This window comes from Pithys albifrons, chromosome 2 (genome assembly GCF_047495875.1).
Source record: "Pithys albifrons albifrons isolate INPA30051 chromosome 2, PitAlb_v1, whole genome shotgun sequence".
NCBI lineage: Eukaryota > Metazoa > Chordata > Aves > Passeriformes > Thamnophilidae > Pithys > Pithys albifrons.
The window spans coordinates 98220666-98240507 of NC_092459.1; the positions used below are offsets into that span (position 1 = coordinate 98220666).

At 43.4% G+C, this 19842-nt stretch overlaps 1 protein-coding gene across 1 annotated transcript; it reads left to right on the forward strand.

The window, feature by feature from the left end:
• Positions 1 to 8514: 8514 nt before the first annotated feature.
• On the forward strand, positions 8515 to 19453 carry MTARC2 (mitochondrial amidoxime reducing component 2). Its single transcript, XM_071579169.1, has 7 exons — positions 8515 to 8874; positions 9012 to 9185; positions 13169 to 13331; positions 14992 to 15132; positions 16174 to 16235; positions 16324 to 16395; positions 16897 to 19453. Exons 1-7 carry the CDS (start codon positions 8636 to 8638, stop codon positions 17024 to 17026), a joined length of 981 nt encoding a protein of 326 aa, XP_071435270.1. The 5' UTR covers positions 8515 to 8635; the 3' UTR covers positions 17027 to 19453.
• Positions 19454 to 19842: the final 389 nt, after the last annotated feature.

Here is a 19842-nt window from a genome sequence, read left to right on the forward strand (position 1 = left end):
AGCATCCAAAAATTCTGAATCTAGAGGGTGATGTTCCTTTTTCAGCAGGATAGATGGCAGAGGTCTGTAGTTCCTGTCAGTCATGGCTGTGCCAGGTCTGGCTTAGCTATGATGCAAACAGGTGGGACAGCATAGATCCTGCAGCACTGTTGCTGCGTGTTGTCTTGGTGATATGAGAGATGAGGAAATACTCCCTGACTAACTCAGCATCGAGTGGCAGGTCAGCCCACTCAACCGACAAGAAATGGCAACTTCCATCTGAAGCAGAGCTGTTGTGTTGGAAGTCTGCAAGTGCCTCGGAGAAAGATCTCTGGGGCAGCCCTGACAGTGTGCCAAGCCAGAACGGCAGGCCAGGTTTGACTCTTGGCTTCTGCACAGGTGTTATGTGTTCTTGACAAGGGTGTGCTTGGAGGAGCCACAGCAGTAGGCAGAGTTTTCAAGTCAGAGGTGCAAGCATGCTCTTTAATTAAAATAGGCTTGTTTGCAGCTTATCTCCTGGTGCTTTTGAGGAACAAAACAGGCACTTGACTCGCTTACAAAGATGGGATATGGTGGATACTACAGTACAGTGGTTACATGGGGAAGATTTGATTTGACATTTGAGCTAGATGAAATATGTTCTTCCCTTCAGGCACTTGTGTGGAGTCTCTATTCATTGCTTCACTTGCCAGGTTTTTGTCTCTGGTGGTGTGCTACTGTGCTACCTGGTTCCCTTCAGATTTCTATGCACCTTTCACTATGCTTTATAACAAATGGCAGGATAAGTAAGTTCAGGAAGTTGAATACATGCCAGAGTGGCAATAAGTCTACTCAGGAATGAACTTCATAACCTGACAGTCTGGCAAGTCACTTTTAATTTAAATCCCTGGCTATTCCTACTGACTGTTTAATGAGTCACAGTGCATAATAAAGCATATTTCTGCTGGCTTTGCCAGAGTATTTGATTACTACTCTGGCTTACCGTAGGCTCTGAGGAAATGGCAGAGGACTCATGGCTATTGTCCTTTGTCCTGCAACATTAGCAGCAAGGAAGCACTCTTGCACTGCTTGCTTTTGAAGTGCAGTAGCTGAGGAGAGCTCTACCACAGCATGGCACTTCAGGTTCTCAGGGATGAATGACCTTTCTGACCTCTGCCTGTCTGTAAGACTGGGAAAGCAGCAGATTTTATGCTGGGGTGCTGTAAAACCAGTTGTCTCTTTTTCTGTATCCTGAGTCCCTCACTAGTTGGACACTGTCCTCTTCTGAGACAAAACTGGCCCTAAAATGTGTATGAAGTTGCTGCAGTTACCTGTACAGTGTGCTTTGGAAATCCTTATTTCTTCAATGAGCAGTAAAGAGTCTGAAGAGCTTGTAGACTAATGGAGATAATTTAACTACATTAAAAGGAAGAAAATCTTTCCCTTCCTTCTCCATGTAGGAAGCAGCATCAGGCAGCCAGGCCTGCTTTGAGGTGAAGTCTACCTGAGGTCAGAGAGGGTGGTGCATCTTCCTGAATCCTGCATCACATATGAGAAGAGGCACAGGGCTCTAGACTTGTTCAGCTGGAGGAGAGAAGACTTGGGAGAGGCTTGATGGAAGTTTATCAATACCTAAGAAATGGTTGCTCTTTACTCTAGTTTGCAGCCAGACAGCAAATGGTCATGGTCATAAACCAAACCGGGCGTTTCCAGCCAGGTACAAGGGAGCACTAGTATGATCAGTAAGCATGAAAAGATGTTGCTTCAGGAGGCTGGAAAGTCTGTCCATGGAGGGGCTCAAGGCATGACTGTAGAAAGTGGAGAGCTGCTCAGTGTGAATGCAGTGTTGACCCTGCTATGAGTGGGAGGCTGGAGTAAAAACCTCCAGGGATCCTTCCAGTCTGGATAAGTCTGTGAGTGGAATCCTGTCATGGTAAGCAGAAAGCTTCTATTTACCGACTGATGTCCTCACCCTTGCTAGGAGCACTGACTCTAAGAATAACACTTTGCTTCTGGTAAAAAGGAGCGACTGCCGAAGGTGGCACCTCAGGCTGCCTGAGGAGCAATTCGGCTCCCCCCAAAGTTTCCACTTCACTGTGCCACGCGGGCTGTAAGGCAATCGTCCTTTACTGCCATCTCCTGGGAAAGAAGGCGGCTTCCAGCCTTGTCAGCCTGCCCTGTTCTGCCTCATCTCCTGCAGGGATTTCCTGCCTTCCCCTAGGCTGGCCTCCCGGTTTGTCCAGATCCATCCTCAGGATGTTGGGTCCCAGAAGTGTTAATGTGCGTCTCCGTATGCCAGTGTTTCCCATCCTGTGGATTCCTGAGCTTCCTGTGTGAAAGTGTTTCAAATGTGTAGCCAAAGGAACATTGTTCCTGTGGTTTTGGTATTTTCTTTTTTCTTCCCCCCCCCTCCCCCCCTCCCCGTAACACCTAAAATGTATTACACTTTGCCCTGAAGTTCTTGCTGTGCCTTAAAAATATTCATTAAGGATGCTTCACTGAAGGTGATGGGATGAGCCATGGCCACTTCTTGTTTCTGAATCTCATCTTCTGCTGGAGACATGACAGCTGCCTATGACATGGAGTGTGATTTCGAATGGAGGGCAGCAGTCTGGAATTACACACTCCCTCAGGAGCTGCCTTGGATCTCAGCTTCAGCACGCCATGTATATTTGCCTCCTCATGCTTTCTGTATTCTCTTGTTTCTGCTGCCATAAAGGAATCCTTGTTCCTTCCTTTCCCTGGACGCTAAACTAGCACCAGATTGTTTTTTCAGCTGTGCTGAATTAGGGTGAGGACTTTCCTGTCCTTGGTGAATCCCGTCCTTCCCTTTCATGATGGCTGCTCAGCCATAGCTGCAGAAGTGTATTAGTCCTAGTGCTGCAGAACAAATGCCCTGCCCCCCAGTAAAGCCTCTCCTGATCTCCCAGAGGACATGCAGCTCTACCCTGACTATTTGGACTCCTAAAGCTGCCTGACAGATATTGTATTCACCTGGGGAATAGCATTTAGAGAACATGGGGAGAACTTGTAATATCACTAGCCTGTGCTAGTTCATACAGGGCCAAACATTTGTCCACAACAATCATTTCTGTATTGTCCTGGTGCATTTAGAGAAACTGAAGTTTAGTACTTGACTGGAAGAAAAAGACAATTTTCAATTCATCTTTCTATTGGCTGGATGGTGTCCAAAGTAGCCTATCATCCCGTCTGGTTTTTAGGTATATATGATTCTCTGTATAGGAAAAACCCCATAATAAAAAAAGATCCTTTTATCTCACTGTTCTGGCTCCATTAAAAGGCATTTATCATTAATGACTTTATTTATAACTCTATCTTTGCCAATTACTCGCCTGAGATTTTTTTCCATATATGAATTTCACTGAGCTCATTTCTAGTGAATGACTCACTGAATTCTGATTTCCTTCAAGATTTTTAGAGGAAACAGCAATCTTTTTATTCTTCTCTTTGCTCTGTTAAGGAATCTTTTGAATTTATTACTTGTTATAACTTTGGAAAAGGGACATAATTTGTCTCTGTGTGGGTGTAATATAATTTTTATCATATCTTGTTGCAATCAGCATAGGATGACCACATACTTGGTGATGTCATCCCCTCATCCCTGCCTTTTGCTGAATTATCAGAGAGTCACTAAAAAAATAACTGCCATATCTCTGGCATAGACATTTAATTCTCGCACTGAGACAAGCCCAGCCAACATTTAGCTCCATCCTAACACACTGTCACCTAATCGAAGCCAGCATTTTGCTGTTTTTGTCACTGAGTTTTGTTACGGAATGTCCATCCAAACCCACCCCGCAGTGCAGTATATGATGCCTTTCCAAAGTACAGCACAGCGCACATATTGAAAACCTCCAAGATCCCCAGTCACTTCTCTTTTTTTCAGTGGAAACCAGTAAAATTCTTCAACTCTTTCCTCATCATTCATCTTAGACATCTGATTGAGCTGCTGCTACGAGACAGTCTAGGTTTGCCTCTAGAAGAATTACCACAAATCACCCATGGCATCTGAAGCCAGATATGTCATTACTTTTTCCATAAAACTTGTTCTACCTGAAAATTACCCCTGTACTGTTAATATCATGCTTTTTCAAAAAAAGTCAGCATTGCCCCCTTTCATTACTGAGAGAGCCTGACCCAAGTTTGCTGCAAGATTGACACTGTGAATCCATCATCTGATCAGACACCCTTCAAGGAGCCTGAGGCAAGAACATGGTACAGGGAATTTCAGCACAACTGTCCTGAAGTTTGATGAAGTTATAAGCAATTGAAAACAGAGTCATTTCCTTTTAAGTACAAGAATACTGTGCCTGCTTTAGCTATGACAAATACAATTCCATCACATAAAATGCTGTGTTTGGATTGTAACAACACCAGTACCTACATTTTGTCGGTGGCTCAGTTCCCATTGCTTAACAGCTGAAGGAACTGGTGGCTCCTAGGTAAGCAGAGGTGTGCCTGGGATGGAGGATTAAACAAACCTGCTGGCCAAGCTATTTACTGCAGGCTGTCTGGTGCATGGGTGAAGAGGTTTTTTCTCAAAGCCTGCAGTCTTAGACCTGAAACGTTTAGCCACAACTGTACTCTCTGCAGCCATTTCTGATTTTATGTTCCTTGTATCACGGCAAGGGAAAAGAGATTATACAGATGCTGCTACCTCCTGTTATTTCTTTAAGCTCCTTCTTGCCATATTCTCCAAGAAGAAGCAGGACTAAATGTAACAGCAGCTATTTGGGGCTGGTCTGAACAAAATCTTCTTAGACTTCTGGTGAGTAGATCTAGGGAGTGAAAGCTTAAGGCGCTTCTTGGATTTAGAAGTATTTTTACTTTAAAGTAATATCCAATTATTAACAAAGGTGAATTATTTCTGAATTTGGTTTACAAGTCCTTCAAAATAAAAGAATCTGGTTTTGTACAACACTGTGCCTGCCTCATTGCAGTCTTCAGCATCCTCCCGAGGGGAAGTGAAGGTACTGATCTCTTCACTATCGTGACCAGTGAAAATACTTGAGGAATCAGTATGAAGCCATGTCAGGGGAGGTTTGATTACGTGTTGGGAAAAAGTTTTTCACCTAAAGGGTGGTTGAGCCCTGGGACAGGCTTTCCAGGGAAGTGGTCACAGCACCAAGCCTGCCACAGTGTAAGAAGTGTTTGGACTATACTCTCAGGCTCATGGCATGACTCTTGGGGGTGTCCTGGACAGGGCCAGCAGTTGGACTTCATGATCCTGAAGGGTCGCTTCCAACTCAGCATATTCTATGATAATGTGTAACTACAGAGGAGCTGTAGCTTCTCACAACTACACAGGTCCCTCCTTTATACTGGTAAAGTACAAATACACTCCAGACCCATTTTCTCTGGCATACAGAAGAAGCAAGCAAGCAGTAACTCACCAAAGTTTTTTTTCTCTGATCCCAAATTCTGTTATTTTGGTGCCTCATAGACAGAAGTTCAGAGAGCAAAATCTTTCTGCATTTTGTAATTTGCACAGTGGAGAACACTGCCAATGCTTAAGAAATCACAGGAGTTAGTGAGTTATTTTTGCCTTAAGCTTATGACAGTAAGTATTAATGCTTGTCTGGAGTGTCCAGCATAAATATTAAATTTCTTTTTTTCATTTATCACATTTGATGCACCACTTTTTTTGTTAGATTCTAAAACAAGTTTGTGGGTTTGTTTGCATCTCATTAGTACTTACCTTAATGTGTTTTGATTCATGTTTGGAAGCACTGCTAATCAGTCACTGTAGTTTTGTTCAACATTTGCTAATATATTAGATGCCTGGTTCCCCTTACAGCATTTTTCTGCTCCTCTGGGTGCAGTTGCAGATTAAAGATCTCTGTGTGAATTCAATTAAGCTCAACAAAATATAGACTCCATGTTAAATGAGAAGATTAATGATTACATAGAATGTTCAAGGGCTCTCAGTCTTCTCAGCATGGTTGGCTCTCCTCTCATGTCTGTGGTGGAATTATAAAAGTCATCACAAGTAATTATTTTTGACTCTGAATCAGTGATTTGAAGATGATGGGCCAGGTCTGGTTAAATCAGACCAAGCAGTGTAGATTTACCTTAGCAATATGGGGGTCTCAGGAGTGTGGAGGACAGGGTGTCTCACCATGGCGAGAGGTTACGGCCTATCTGTACTACAGTGGGACAGCATGTGATGGATTCAGGCTTACTACTGGACAGCTGACACGGCTGCCAGGAACCATGGAGCAAGGAAGGTACACATGGAGATGAGCCCTGCTGGAGATACGCCTCAAGTCTGCCCTGCATTGGTCCCATCTCAAGCGCACCAGTTCTATCTTATTTCAGAGTCTCCATTTAGGGGCATAAGTGGGAGCAGGAGGGGTGAGTTGTACTTGTGAATGGAGGAGAAAATCTGCAGTTGTTTGACCAAACTTTACATTTTCCTGGGGGGCCCTAGGGAGCTTACAGGGACCTGTGGTCTTGAGGCTGGACAGTGTGACTGAGCAGGATGGAAAGGAAGCAACCCTCAGAAGATTCCCATGTCACAGGCACAAGACAGGTAACTTATCTCATAAAACCCCCAAATTCTCTCAGTAAAGAAGCATAAGAAGGGATTTCAAGGGATGTGGAAGGTAAGCAGTGACAGACTATCTCTGCACATGTCACACATGCAGTCCAACAACAACATAAGGCTCTGCTCATCAATAGTTAATCACTGGAATGAACTGGGCTTGTTCCAGAGGTAAATTCAAAATAAGCACAAGTCTTGCTTATCCCTAATGTTTTGGTCTACTTGATAAGGAAGAAGGTCTCAAAACCCGTGCCTGGCATTCAGGCATGATTTAAACACCAAAGTGGTGAAAAAGAAGGCAAAGGGATTGCCCTCCCTCCTGTTCTTTCCAAAAACTAATGTTACCAGAGACCTTCACCCCAAAATCAGTCAGTAAAATGCAAATAACAAGGAGAAACTACCCAAGATGGCTGGGAGACCACTCAGGTAACACTGAGCATCCTGACAAGAAATGTATGTTACTCTCTTCTGTGTTACAGCTGGTCAGGTGGACTGATAGTGGCCCAGCCCAGCTGCCTGTCCAGCACCCCTCTTGAAACAAGCAGGCAAAGACATCTACAACAAAACCAGACTGATTTCCCTTCTCTGTGCTCAGGCAGATGTCTGCCTCTTTGGTGTCATTTGTGTCATGCTTACATGTACACAATCAAATCCTGGTCCTTTAAACTGAGGATTCTTCTGTGGACTCCCTTCTTGCCCATGAGGAAGATCAGGGTCTTGCCAACAGAGATGGATCTGCTGTCACTGCCTTTGCTTTTGACATCTATCACTTTGTCTTCATCCACCAGCAGGTTGCCACAAAGCACTTTTTGCTAGCTAAGGTAATTTCTGTTAGCAGCAATATTTCCTGATCCTGGCTTGTGACAAGACAGCTGCAAGGAGCACTCCTGACTTAGCTGCACACACACTCCTTTTGTCAGAGAGGCCCATGATAACCACATCTCTAAGATTCCTATCTGCCAAGATGCTGTTGATGTAGTACTTCCAGTAATCTGTCACGACTGAGCTGTCTGAATCTTTCAGAAATGCCCAGCATGGAGATACCCCACTGTCCACCTGGGACTTTGGTCTCAGCACATGGATCCTAAAGACTTCAACTTGTAAGTGTGGTCTTCAGATCCCAGCAAGCCTGAATGGGAGAGCTGGGGCAAAACTGCAGCCAAGGCTCTTCTTTGCCTGTGAAGAGAGACCTGTGGTGGCAGCAGCGTTTGTCACTCCAAGCTGTGTTTGATGGCGTATTGGATGTCAGATTTGCCTTGTAGCCCAGTATACCACAAAGTGACTTCCCTGCAACCCAGCTAGCAGAAGGGAAGATCTTGGAGAGGGTCTCACGAGTTTGATACCAAGCATCTGGGGCAGGCAGATACCCCAAAGCAGCCGAACGACATGGGACACCCCATCTACATCAGGTGCCCCCTTTTGCTGCTCCTCTCTCCAGCTCTTTGCCTCCATCCACCAAACGCACGAATTAAACGCATCCGCGCATTTCCACACAGTTCGCTGTGTTCCCTGTGACACTGCTTCCAATACAGGCCCGGGTATCAGGACAAAAGTATCCACTGACGGGTCTTTGCAGAGCCGGACAGTCGGGTCTTTATTTTCGCCGCTGTGATCGCCCCCATCCTCGCACCGAAGGGCGCGGCGAGGGGCAGGTGCCGGCGCCGGCACGGTGGGGCGGAGAGGGCAGTGGCCGGAGGGGGCAGAGGGGGAGGCCAGAGGGGGCTGTGGCCGAAGGGGGCAGTGGCTGGAGGAGGCTGTGGCTGCGGCTGTGGCCGGAGGGGCCAGTGGCCAGAGGGGGCTGTGGCGGCGGCCGGAGGGGGCAGTAACTGTGGCCGGAGGAGGCGGTGGCGGCGGCCGGAGGGGGCAGTAGCAGTGGCCGGAGGAGGCGATGGCAGTGGCCGGAGGGGGCAGTAGCTTTGGTGGGAGGGGGCAGTGGCTGCAGGAGGCTGTGACTGTGGCTGTGGCCGGAGGGGGCGGTGGCAGCGGCCGGAGGAGGCCGGCCGGAGGGGGCAGTAGCTGTGGCCGGAGGAGGCGGTGGCGCCGGCCGGGCCACTCCGCTCCGCCCCCGGCCCTTGATGCGCTCGGCGCGGCGCAGCAGCGGGTGCAGTCGCCATGAGCGGGGCGCGGGGCTTGGCGCGGCCGGGCTGGCTGTGGGGGGCGGCGGCGCTGCTGGCCCTGGGCGCCCTGCTCGGGGCCTGGCGCTGGGCCGGGCGCCGCCGCCGCCGCCGCCTGCAGCGCGTCGGGACCGTGCTGAGCCTCTTCGTGTACCCGGTGAAGTCATGCAAGGGGGTGCCGGTGCGGCGGGCGCAGGTGACGCCGATGGGGCTGCGGAGCGGGGACATGCGGGACAGGTACGGCGGGACGGGGCGCGGAGCTCCGCGTTTGCAGCGGGCTTCCCTCGGGGCCTGGGAAGGGGCTCCTGTTCGCGGGTGCTGCCGAGCCCGGCATTAACCCTGTCGGACGCTGTTCTGCCCCCGGCCCGCCGCAGGTTCTGGCTCGTGGTCACGGAGGATGGGCACATGGTTACGGCGCGCCAGGAGCCGCGGCTGGTCCTCGTATCTGTCACCTGTGACAACGGGCACTTGACCTTCGATGCCCCAGACATGGAGAAGCTGTGCTTGCCTATAAAGGTCCCCAGGAAAAACCCCGTCCAGAACTGCAGGTACTGAAGAAGGGGTTTTTTTGCCCCTTCCTCTCTCTCTAATTACTGTCTCTTTCACTTACTTTGCTTTTCAAGATTGTGTGAAGCTTTGCTTTTTCTAATGCAAAAATTGGAGGGTGAAAGTTGGGTGGTTTTGTATCTTTTCTGTGGGAGTCTGTCTCCTTTTCTGGATCTGGGTAATGGAGAGAGACTTCAGACCAGCGTCTGTACTGATAAGATAAGGGGCAGTGGTGCTGAACTAAAAGAAGTTAGGTTTATGTTAGATAAAAAGAAGATATTTTTTTACAGTGAGGTTAGTGAGGCACTGGCACACGTTGCCTAGAGGAGATGTGACTGTTCCATCCCTGGAAGTGTTCAAGGCCAGGTGAATGGGGCTCTGAGCAACCTGGCCTAGTGGAAGGTGTCCTGGGCGATATTTAAAGGTCCCTTCTAATCCACACCGTTCTGTGATTTCTGTGAAATTCTCTGCCATGTGTTACACAGGAGGCCAGAATTGATTGTCATAACAAAAGGTCTGTTTTTAATCTCCTAAACACTGGTGAAAACAAATCTCAGGAAATGATGACACAGTATCAAAAACCATGCATTATACATCTGCCAAATGAACTGTGATCTTCCATCTTCGTAGAATGTCATGTTTGCTCATTTGTTTTTCTTCTAGTGTTTTCGTTGTTGCTTGGGTGAGCAGTTGCATTTCAGAGCCTCAGTCATGCACTTTGGTATTTCTTGATCTCACCAAAATCTGCATCAGCACTTGTGGATGCATGCTGGCCATTCAGAGCTGGTGAGATGTTGGAGTTTAGATTCCCTCACACCATCTGTAGGCATTTAACTGAGGTGCCTCTATTAAAAACTTGGTTGCCTGAGTCTCACCCTGTGGTCACAGGTGAAGGACGGGCATCCCCAGAGATCAGGGCATTCCCTGACCTTGCTACCTCAAGGGAGTTTCAGGTGGATGGGTTGCGAAGAGTGATTTATCTGTGTGCTTAGAGTTTTGTTGTATAAGCACGGGTCTAGTTGTCTTAACCATCTATTGAAATCCATGCTGGAAAGCTGACAGGAGGAACTGGAAAATTTACTGAAGTGTCGTTTAGTATGTAACAGTATTTAATAACTGTAAATGGTGTTAGCCTACGAAGATACTGGTAAGAGTTTGTCCTTCAAATAGCAGGACAGTTACTGCACCAGCTGCTGTAATTAAAAGAGTGCTGGCAAGGAACAGCATTTGCTTGCTTTTGGCATAAATCTGTTGCTGTGGAAACCCTTGATCAGCATAGCTCAGTATCTCTGTTTATACAAGGCAGGTGCAAGTTACAAACAGTAGCATTTCTCATAGAGAAATGGAACAGTCTTTTTAAAATATGTGTACTCTACAAAAACATGCAGTTTTCAAGATATTTTTCTGAAATTTGTTGTGTCATTAGAAAATTATTTGAATAGCCTAAAACATTTCAGTGATGAAAAATTGTCTTGGATTGTCAAATTTTAGATCTTGGTGATTTGTTCTGATTTTTTTTTCCCTTTGCCTTAATAAACTTGCACTCTGCCTTTAAAACTGCTAGGATTTAAGAAGGCAAGTGATCAAAAGTTAGATGCACATAAGCAGGCTTTAAGAATTACAAAGTTGTCTGGCATTGTAGGTGGTGTCATAGGACATGAAATTAGCAACACCCATATTTGGAACATTGCCTTGTATTTCTTGGGAAGGATCCTATGGGTTTGTAGGACTCCTGCTGTCCTTAAACAGTTTGCCATTTGACAGCTCAAGGCTGACTCTTTCTGTACCATCCATGAGAATGAAGTCTGGGAATAATACTGTGTTCAGAGAAATGAAGATTTGGCTTTTGCTCCTAGATTCTTCCCTTCCAGCATGAGTGGGAGTAGTTGTCTTGCTGCACAATGTGCTCTGCCGGCTCTGTGCAGACTTGTGTGTATTCCACCTCAGGGCCAGCACGATGCCTTCACATAGGTGCTGGCTCGTGCCCTATGGTTTGGAGCCAAGGCAGTGCAATGGTGCCTCTGGCTGCATAGGGCTGTGCAGATGCCAGTCTTGAAAACTGCTAACTCCAGTTGCAAATTTTATGTGGATACTTAAAAAGTCTGTCTTTGTGAGACTCAAATACAGGACTGAAGTAATTGCATAGGCACATCTTCTGTTTGTGTGAGTGATAGAGGGCTGCTGCAGCCACTCTAGTTAAGAAACCTTGTGTTCTTCATTTGTGCCCTTTGTCAGTATATGTTGTAATACTTCAGTGCATGATCCATTCCTATGGATCCATATACCACCGAGTTTTTAGGATAGGTGCTCTTCGTCAGTGGCAAACAGCAGTGTTGGAAGCTGTAAGACCCTCACCTCTATTGCCCTGCCAGTCAGAAGGCACATGGGGGCTGTGGAGTGGAGGGAAAAGAAAGATTGCTGTCTGGGCAATGATGTTTAATCTCAGCCTGTGTGACAGAGTAGATACAGGAATCCCAGCAAATGGAACAGAGATATTGCTGCCAGCACCCTGTTTCCGCAGGGTACCTTCTGTGTCTGTGTGGTTGTCTGTTGTGGGATGCAATCTGCAACGGTATGGTGATTCTCCTGGTCCTGGAGGTTATTCCATTACCTAGAAGAAAATGTGCTCCCCGCTTCCCCTGACCACATGGTTCCCTGAGAGCCCAAAAAGGACACACAGAGGCCACCGGAGAGGGAGGAGAAGAGAGAGTTTATTGCTGGTCAGGGGTTTATATGGACCTTGGAGGGATCCTAACCCCACCAATAGGAAAGAGGAGGGGGTTTGGCTCTGGGCCAGCGGGAATAATTTACAGTCAATAGGTAGGGGGTCAGGTAACACGCATGTCGAAACCTTCCTCCAGACCGCTGAGATAACAGGGTACCTCAAGTTATTCTGGGAAGGAGAAGCAGTGACTTTGCCAAAAGACATTTTAACAATCATTTTGTACATTTAAACAACATTAAAAACATCAGTTGTTAAAGCATTATCAGTGACTTGTTGATTTTCTTCACAAATCCATTTCTGGCAGGACTTTCTCCATTTCAGATATTGTAAACCAATTCCCACAGCACCCTAATTATTGATTGCTCCCCCAGAACAGTAGAGGAGGGCTCCTAGGAGCTGATAACTCTGGGTCAACTGTGTGGGCATCTCTATGCTCTAAGCTGTCCATTCTATGATTGCAGAGGTATAGGAAACTGCAGTGCATTTGTATCAAATGGCTACTTTGAAGAATGTAACAAAATTATTTGTGACTGGTGTTCAAGTTTATTGAAAGAATGAGTTCAGGTCTGCCTTTTCTTGCTGGGAAAGTGTTCCTTGTGTAAACTTGTTTGTATTCTGCTGCCAGTGATTTTTGTGCCCCATGGACTTTGTTTCCATTATAAATTTTTAACCGCTTGTAAGATACTGAGGTGAAGTTTGAGCTTAAGTTTCACTTGTCTCAATAAAATTTTTACAGCACTAAAATCTGAAGAAAAGTTTCCTTTAACAATTAGGGACACTTGCAATTGGTAACAATTGTAAATGTCAATTATAGTAACTAATCACATCCTTTCAAACTGTAATTATATTTTCTGATTTTCAATGACCTTTTCATTGATTTCTTGGTAGAAATCTTTTGGTTTTACAGTCATATGCAAATGCAAGGGTAGACCCTTTTTTCTTGAAAGTGTGGCAAACAAGTAGGGTTGTTAGTGGTCACTGATGTGACAGCTCTGTGCACCTAAAGGCTATTTCAAGGCTTGTTTCACCAGCCATGTCCATGTTACTTAGCTTTTCAAAACACAGTGGCTGCAAGGAGATTGCACACTGGGATTCATGCTTGGTGCTAGATTCAGAAACCTGCTTCCACCTCATAATTCAGAGGATTTGTTTTCTTTATATTGCTACTACTATTAAAACATGTTGCTTGCCTTCAGATAAAAAGCAACCTTGAGCCTTCCTCTTTCCAGCTGACTTCCTGATGTGTTTGTGACTCTTCAGGGTGTTTGGACAGGATATCCAAGGCAGGGACTGCGGCGATGAAGTGGCTCGGTGGATCACCACTTACCTGAATTCGCAGCCTTATCGACTGGTGCACTTTGAGCCCTCCATGGTGCCAAGAAAGTCAAAGAACACCATAGACCTTTTCCGAAGCACAGATGAGGTAAATGAATGTTCTTTTTCTCAGAAGTACTTCCTTTTAACTATTTCCCACCCACCCACCAAAACTTGCATGTTTTATCATTGGTGATTAGCCCAGATTACCAAGGCGGTCGTGATGTACTAAACCCATGTGAGTATTCTCCTTTTCTGTGATGAGGTGACTTGCTTAAATTTTACTTCAAATCTCTTCTAAGCTGTTGACCAGTCACAACTAAAGACTCTGAAACTGATATTTGAAGAGGAACTGTTACATTGTAGAATACCATTACTTTTGTGTCTCAGTGATTACAGAAGTTACATTTTTAAAGATGTTTTGGTGGTGTAATCAGTGTTACATAGAAAGTCTCTGTTCCCTATCCCTTGTTAAGTCTGAGAATGTACTGATAAAAGTTATTACTTCATATTTTGTTTAAAGGAATGATACTTAAGGCAGGGCCTTGTAGTTGTGGGCCTAGGAATTAAAATCCAAGGAAGGTTACGAAAGTTTCATCTCTTTCTGTGTGAAGAGGCTCAAAGGTGTGAGATTAGAGGAATTTAATACAGATATGGAAAGGACGTGCTGTGCTCAGACATCATGTCATCTGAGCCACTGATGCCCTTCTTTCTGTCTGAACAACTCTCTTGGGTGAAGATGATTTGAACTGCACCTGGTAAGTGTCAGGTTTTTAAAGAAATTAAGTTTGTGAGTACTTTGCCTTACCAATGTTGTTATCTGTAAGGCATCAGGGTCTTGCCTGTTGTTGCACAAGGAGAAGGAGGTATATTCAACTACGGACTTTTAGATATGCTTTTATTATGTAAGGGCACTAGGATAATACAGAAAACTAGGTTTCTGCAAAAGGGATGTTAGATTAGGATGGATAACATTCAGGAATCATAGCATGAAAACAGGGCAGAATTTTTTGTGTAATCATTTCAGTAGTCATCATGTGATGCTTGAAAGGTGTGTAGAAGAATAGGAGAAAGAATGTAAAAGAAAGACAGGAGTGCGATATACTAAAATTCTTGACAAAAATTATCTTTTTTATTTTTCTGTGTAAGTCCACTTTTAGGATGTTTGTGGGGTTTTCTGAATACTGTTCATTGGCATTGTTTGCTAGTATCAGTCCTTCCACTGCTAAGCAAACTTAGACTGACAAATGGACAGCTGTAACTGAGTATTGCTGTTCTGGATGTGGAACTCCCTCTGGTGTTGTGATAAGGCAGATTCATTAGTAAGAAAAATCCAGTTAGTTCATCATATCAACTGGATCAGTTCAGCAGGTCCATAAATGTCTTGAGTACCTTTCATAACTTACCATAACGTTTTTTACTGAAATGCTTGATTCTGTCTGTAACACCTGGAATAAACAGCTGGGTCATATATATGGTTATTATTTTGGAAGAAGTTGTGGCAGCTTATATAATTCTAGTTTAATTCTGTAAGGAGAAGTTTAATTTTACAATTGGAGCAAATGAAACTTGCCATGGTTACTGAAATAGGAAAGAGCATGTTGTTTCCTTTGTTAACCTACTCCCAGAAAAATTAAAACTAGAATGGAGCAGCCTAACAGGCTAATATGTGGCTGCTGGTTCCAACACACCTGTCCTTTTGCCATCCCATAACTTTCCTCCTGTGCTCTTACAGCAACCTTAGGGTTTGTTTATGTTTGTTTATTCAGGTTGCCTATCCTGACTGCAGCCCAGTCTTGATCCTCTCTGAAGCATCAATGGATGATTTAAATACCAGGCTGGAAAAGAAAGCTAAGATACAGAACTTCAGGCCAAATATTGTTGTGACAGATTGCAGTGCTTTTGAGGAGGTAAAATAATTGCCTTAAATGTCTTTTTGAAGACTTGGTTATGTTTCTTTTTAACTCAATTTCCTTGTGTGATGGTGCCTATGAAGGCAAGGAAAGCTGCTATTCCATGATTTTTACAAATGAATTCCAGAAAGATACAGTTTCTGCTCACATCAGTGCATGTGAAACATTGAGGGAGGATACAGGTCTGTGAGTGATTATTTAGCTTAGCAAAGGATAAAGTAAATGTGTTTGAATGACAGGCTTGACATTGAAAGTTCATCTTTAAGTGTAAAGTAGAGAAAACTGCATGCTGTAATCAATTAATGAAGGACACAAGTGAATAATTTGTAAGTTTTCAGTGTCATATTTTTTAAATAGCCTTTGTCACAAGAGTAAAACTGATCCTTGCAATACTGCAGTTCATCACTGCATCTCTGAGAGTGTTCTGGTAGTTCAAAAAAACACTATTTAGGAAGATATCAGGTGATTAAATGAACTGGTAATAGCGGTGTTTATGTGTTTTTATGTCATTATGCCATTTTTCAAAAAAATTTCTCTGGATAGAGCTGATAATTTATCAAATCTAAAAAGTTCAAAAAGCGGGAACAGATCTTTGTCTCCCAAGAGGGATTACAATAGGAAGCTTGTCTAGATGAGAAGTGAAAAGTTAGTTTAACTAAAAATTTCCTTTCTGTGAAAATGATGACTTAGTGGAGGCCAAAGATCAGATCATCACCCATACAGTAAGAATGAACTTCATTTAGGTTCAGTGCTTCAGGCAAGTGCACAATGAAGAACAGGATTCATTACTTGTGTATCTTTCTTTTCAGATATAATTATTAGTGGGTCCTGAATTGGAATAAATATCCCAAATTGAGATAAATGCAGTGACCATAAGGTTTTTGTTAAAATAGTACTGTAATATAACTGCATGTTTTGAAGATACAAGAAAAGGTGATCATCTGGAATGGTGCAGCTTTATGAATGACTGTGCCAATCCTGGAACAGTGATTGCATGTTGATGTGTCTAATCTGTGCCCAATGATTACCTTCCTTCAGGACACCTGGGAGGATATTCTTATAGGTGATGTGGAGATGAAAGGGACTGTGTGTTGTGGCAGGTAAATATTTGAGACCTTTATTTTACATAGATTCAAAGAGGTTTATGATAAGAAGCCATTACTGATTTAACACTGTCTGTCATTGCAGGTGTATTTTAACAACTGTTAACCCAGACACTGGAGTCATAGACAGGAAGGAGCCCTTGGAAACATTAAGAAGGTTATAAAAATATCGGTGTTTCTTAGGCTGTGGGAGAGGATTTAGGCTAGGTCCGAACAAATGTTAGACTAGTATTTTAGAAGTGGTTTGAAATGTGTGGGGAACATAATAATGCAGTGTAAAAGTCTGTGTATATTGGCTTCCAGTCTACTTTTTGCAACTCTATATTGTGAGAAAAGTCAGGAAGTTCTCTCTTGTTTCTTGAAAACTTTTCATTCCATGTCTCTTTCATCTCTACTAAGGTGAATACTTGGGGTAACATGTATTTAAGATATTTTAAGGTCTAACTTTGATGTTTTGATTTTTCTTTTTATGAAAGTTTTTGTATATGTATCATACATGGTTGCATGAATACGGTCAGGCTTTTTTTTTCATTTGGGTTTCAGTCTAGTACGGTGACCAAAACAGGGCATCATTATTCATGTCTTCTCTTTCATAGCTGATATATTGATGTTTAGATTTTGCTACCACTGATTCTAAAGAAGGGCTTTCTCTCTGCAGTTACCGCCTTTGTGATCCATCTGAGCGACACATCTACAAAACCAGCCCTCTCTTTGGGAAATACTTTGCTGTTGACAAAACTGGAACAATTCAAGCAGGAGACCCTGTGTACAAGATAATCTGGGAATGAAAGAGACTTTGATCAGAAGATGATTTTTCACATTTTTTTCCCATGAGCACAGACACCAACACAACTTTTTCTTATTCCTTGCAATGTTTTTTTGTGCCATGTTCCTTTGTAGGGTGCAGGAAGGTCATTTCAGATGCCAGTCATTTCAGATCATGTAATCTACTGGCATGCCTGTAGCAACCATGTCTTTAGTTTTTCTGGAGGCTGTGGAAGAAGAAACTGATCCCAGAGAGACTTCACAGCACTACTGTGATCATCACACCTCCTAAAATTTCATGTCAACCTCAATATCAGAATCAGAAAATTATGTGCAAGGGTTTGCATCATGTATTAAATAGATACATTTAGTGCCTATAAAGAACCACAAAAACAGTCATGCCAAGCACAAAGTAAGTATGTTGGTCAGAGAGCTGCCTTTACAAGTGAACATGGAGTGCAAATGGCAGGGCTCTGTCTTGGATTCCACCCCTCTTTGGTCCTGATCATCTTACCCATCTATGTCTATGTGCAGAAGTACTTCTTTGCAGTGTTTCTAAACCTGCAGTTGTTTCCTGAAGATTGCTGCTGTGTTTTGAGATTGGAACAACAGCAGAAGGAGAAGGATTGTAAGCTGACTAAATGCTACTCTTGTCTAGAGGTGGGAACACTGGCTAATGATGGCTGTGGGTTTCTTTGGTTTGACCTTGGCTCAATATTTCAAAACATCACTTTTTCCTCCTATACTGTAACACTAGGGCTGTAGAGGAGTGGTGCATTTGCTAACATATCAGTAGAATTTCCAGTCTGACTAAATGGACTGGGTGCTCGCTGTATCAGAGACTTCATGCACACTGGAGGGGAAGAAAAGCCATCAAGAGCGATTTGATGCTGAGCCTGCCCTGTTCAGTCTGATGTCCAGGCATTGTTGTAGGGCTCATGTTCATGGCTAGCTCCTTTCTGGCTCCGTGAATCTCTTGCTACAGAAAGTTAGGCTGCTGTACAGATGTTTGGGAAGCTGCAGCTTGAGACTAAGCATGTTAACATTCTTACTGGTTCTGCATTTAGATCTCTAGTTGCCCCCCAGGTCTATTCCAATATAACCAAAATGTCAGTCATTTTCAGGAAGCTGATAATTTACATTTTCTACTGCATAAAACAAATAGAGGAGGAAACTAGTTAGATTATGGCAGTATTATCTTTTCTTTACATGCAATATGATTGGGGTTTTTTCTAAAAAGTGGACTCCAAGATAAAAGCCAGCCATCTTTCAAATGCATGTCTGCTTGTTGCTTTGTTATGGATTACTAGACCTAGAAAGAGTGTTGCCCTAGCCAAAAAGAGGAATGTAATTAAGTGTGGAGGAGGACAAATATGACCCAATTTGGTGTTTAGATTCTTTGTTTTCTGTTGTATGAACCTGGAATTTTGATGCATGTTTACAACTTAGATCTGAGAAATGAAGAGCCATTTAGCCTTGCACAAGTTCAGGTCAGTGTGTGTGGCAAGCCTGAAGCAGACATATGGGGAAGGTAATTTTCTATTATTTGTGAACTCAGACTTGCTCTGAATGTCATTTTGTTAGCAGAGTGCTCTGTAAGTATTAAGTTTTCCTGGGACAGACAGGGCCCAGTTTGGGCTGCAGACTGTGTATTTGTATATTGTTATGCCTCCTGCAGCAACTGGTGGAAGGATGTGAGAGAAAAAACATATTCTGAAAACAAAAAGAATTCTGAGGGTCAATTAAAAAGCATATGTTCAAGGTTCTTAATGTTAGAAGCTGAAAGCTTGTGGAATTCCTAATGGTATTATTAAGCACAGGCAGCCTGCTGGCCTGCCAAAGCAATTAGTTAAGTGTGTGTCTCTTCATTAAGTCAAAGAAGTGGAAGGAAAGAGAGCTGTTTTTTTGCCTCTAGCGAAATGTATTTTTCTTACTGTTGTTTTAGCACCACATTAGCATTTATGTAACAAATTGTGTGGTATAGATCCTGTTGCCTCTTTTTAGGCTGTCATCAATTGAGCAATTTGGAAATGGGGCTGTCTTTGCAATGAGAAACAGCCATCTGCATTCGTATTAAAAAAGGCTGTAGATCTAACCCCCTGATTTACTCCTGTAAAGCCTCTTAGAAGAATATGCCTAGAATCCTAAAACAAGTCTGCATCTGAGTACAACACATTTCACACATGGCACTTAAATCAATTAAATGGTTAAAAAGGGCTGTTTTGGGAAGTCAAGAGCATAACTTAGGTCATTACACCATATCTTTATGTGACTGTTGGATTGCTGTAACTGTAGGAATTGTATTTGATTTTGTTAAAACATTTTAAGAAATTGACTGAAAACATGTCAATCATAAACCACTGTTTTTCAACTGTGTACTTAAAAGCTAATTTTTTTCTAACTCTGGAAGAAGAAAATGAAAGTATAAACTTCTGTTGAATCAAACTCTCTTAAGGTGTAACAGTTGTGAATTTTCTTTTCCTTTTTTCTCTATTTCCAGGTTCTTATATGTAGTTAATACTGATGATTTTTTTTTAATCCTACCTCTAAGTTCAAGAATATATGCAGTTAAGAGGATATGTGTAAGAGAACAGAATATCAGATAATAAGTGGTCATTAGACTCAGTTTTACAACCCTTATCGCCTAGAAGATGAGAAAGATCTTTATAGATTAACTTCTTTTTTTTCACAAACATATGAAAATAGGGAAAAATGGGTGTGAAAGTAGGAAAGTTTAGTATGCTCAAGTCAATGCAAGGTCATGTTTCCTACTTCATGTCTTATAAGACCAAGACATTTTTTTTTACAGCACTTACTGCACCAATAATTCTTGCAGAAG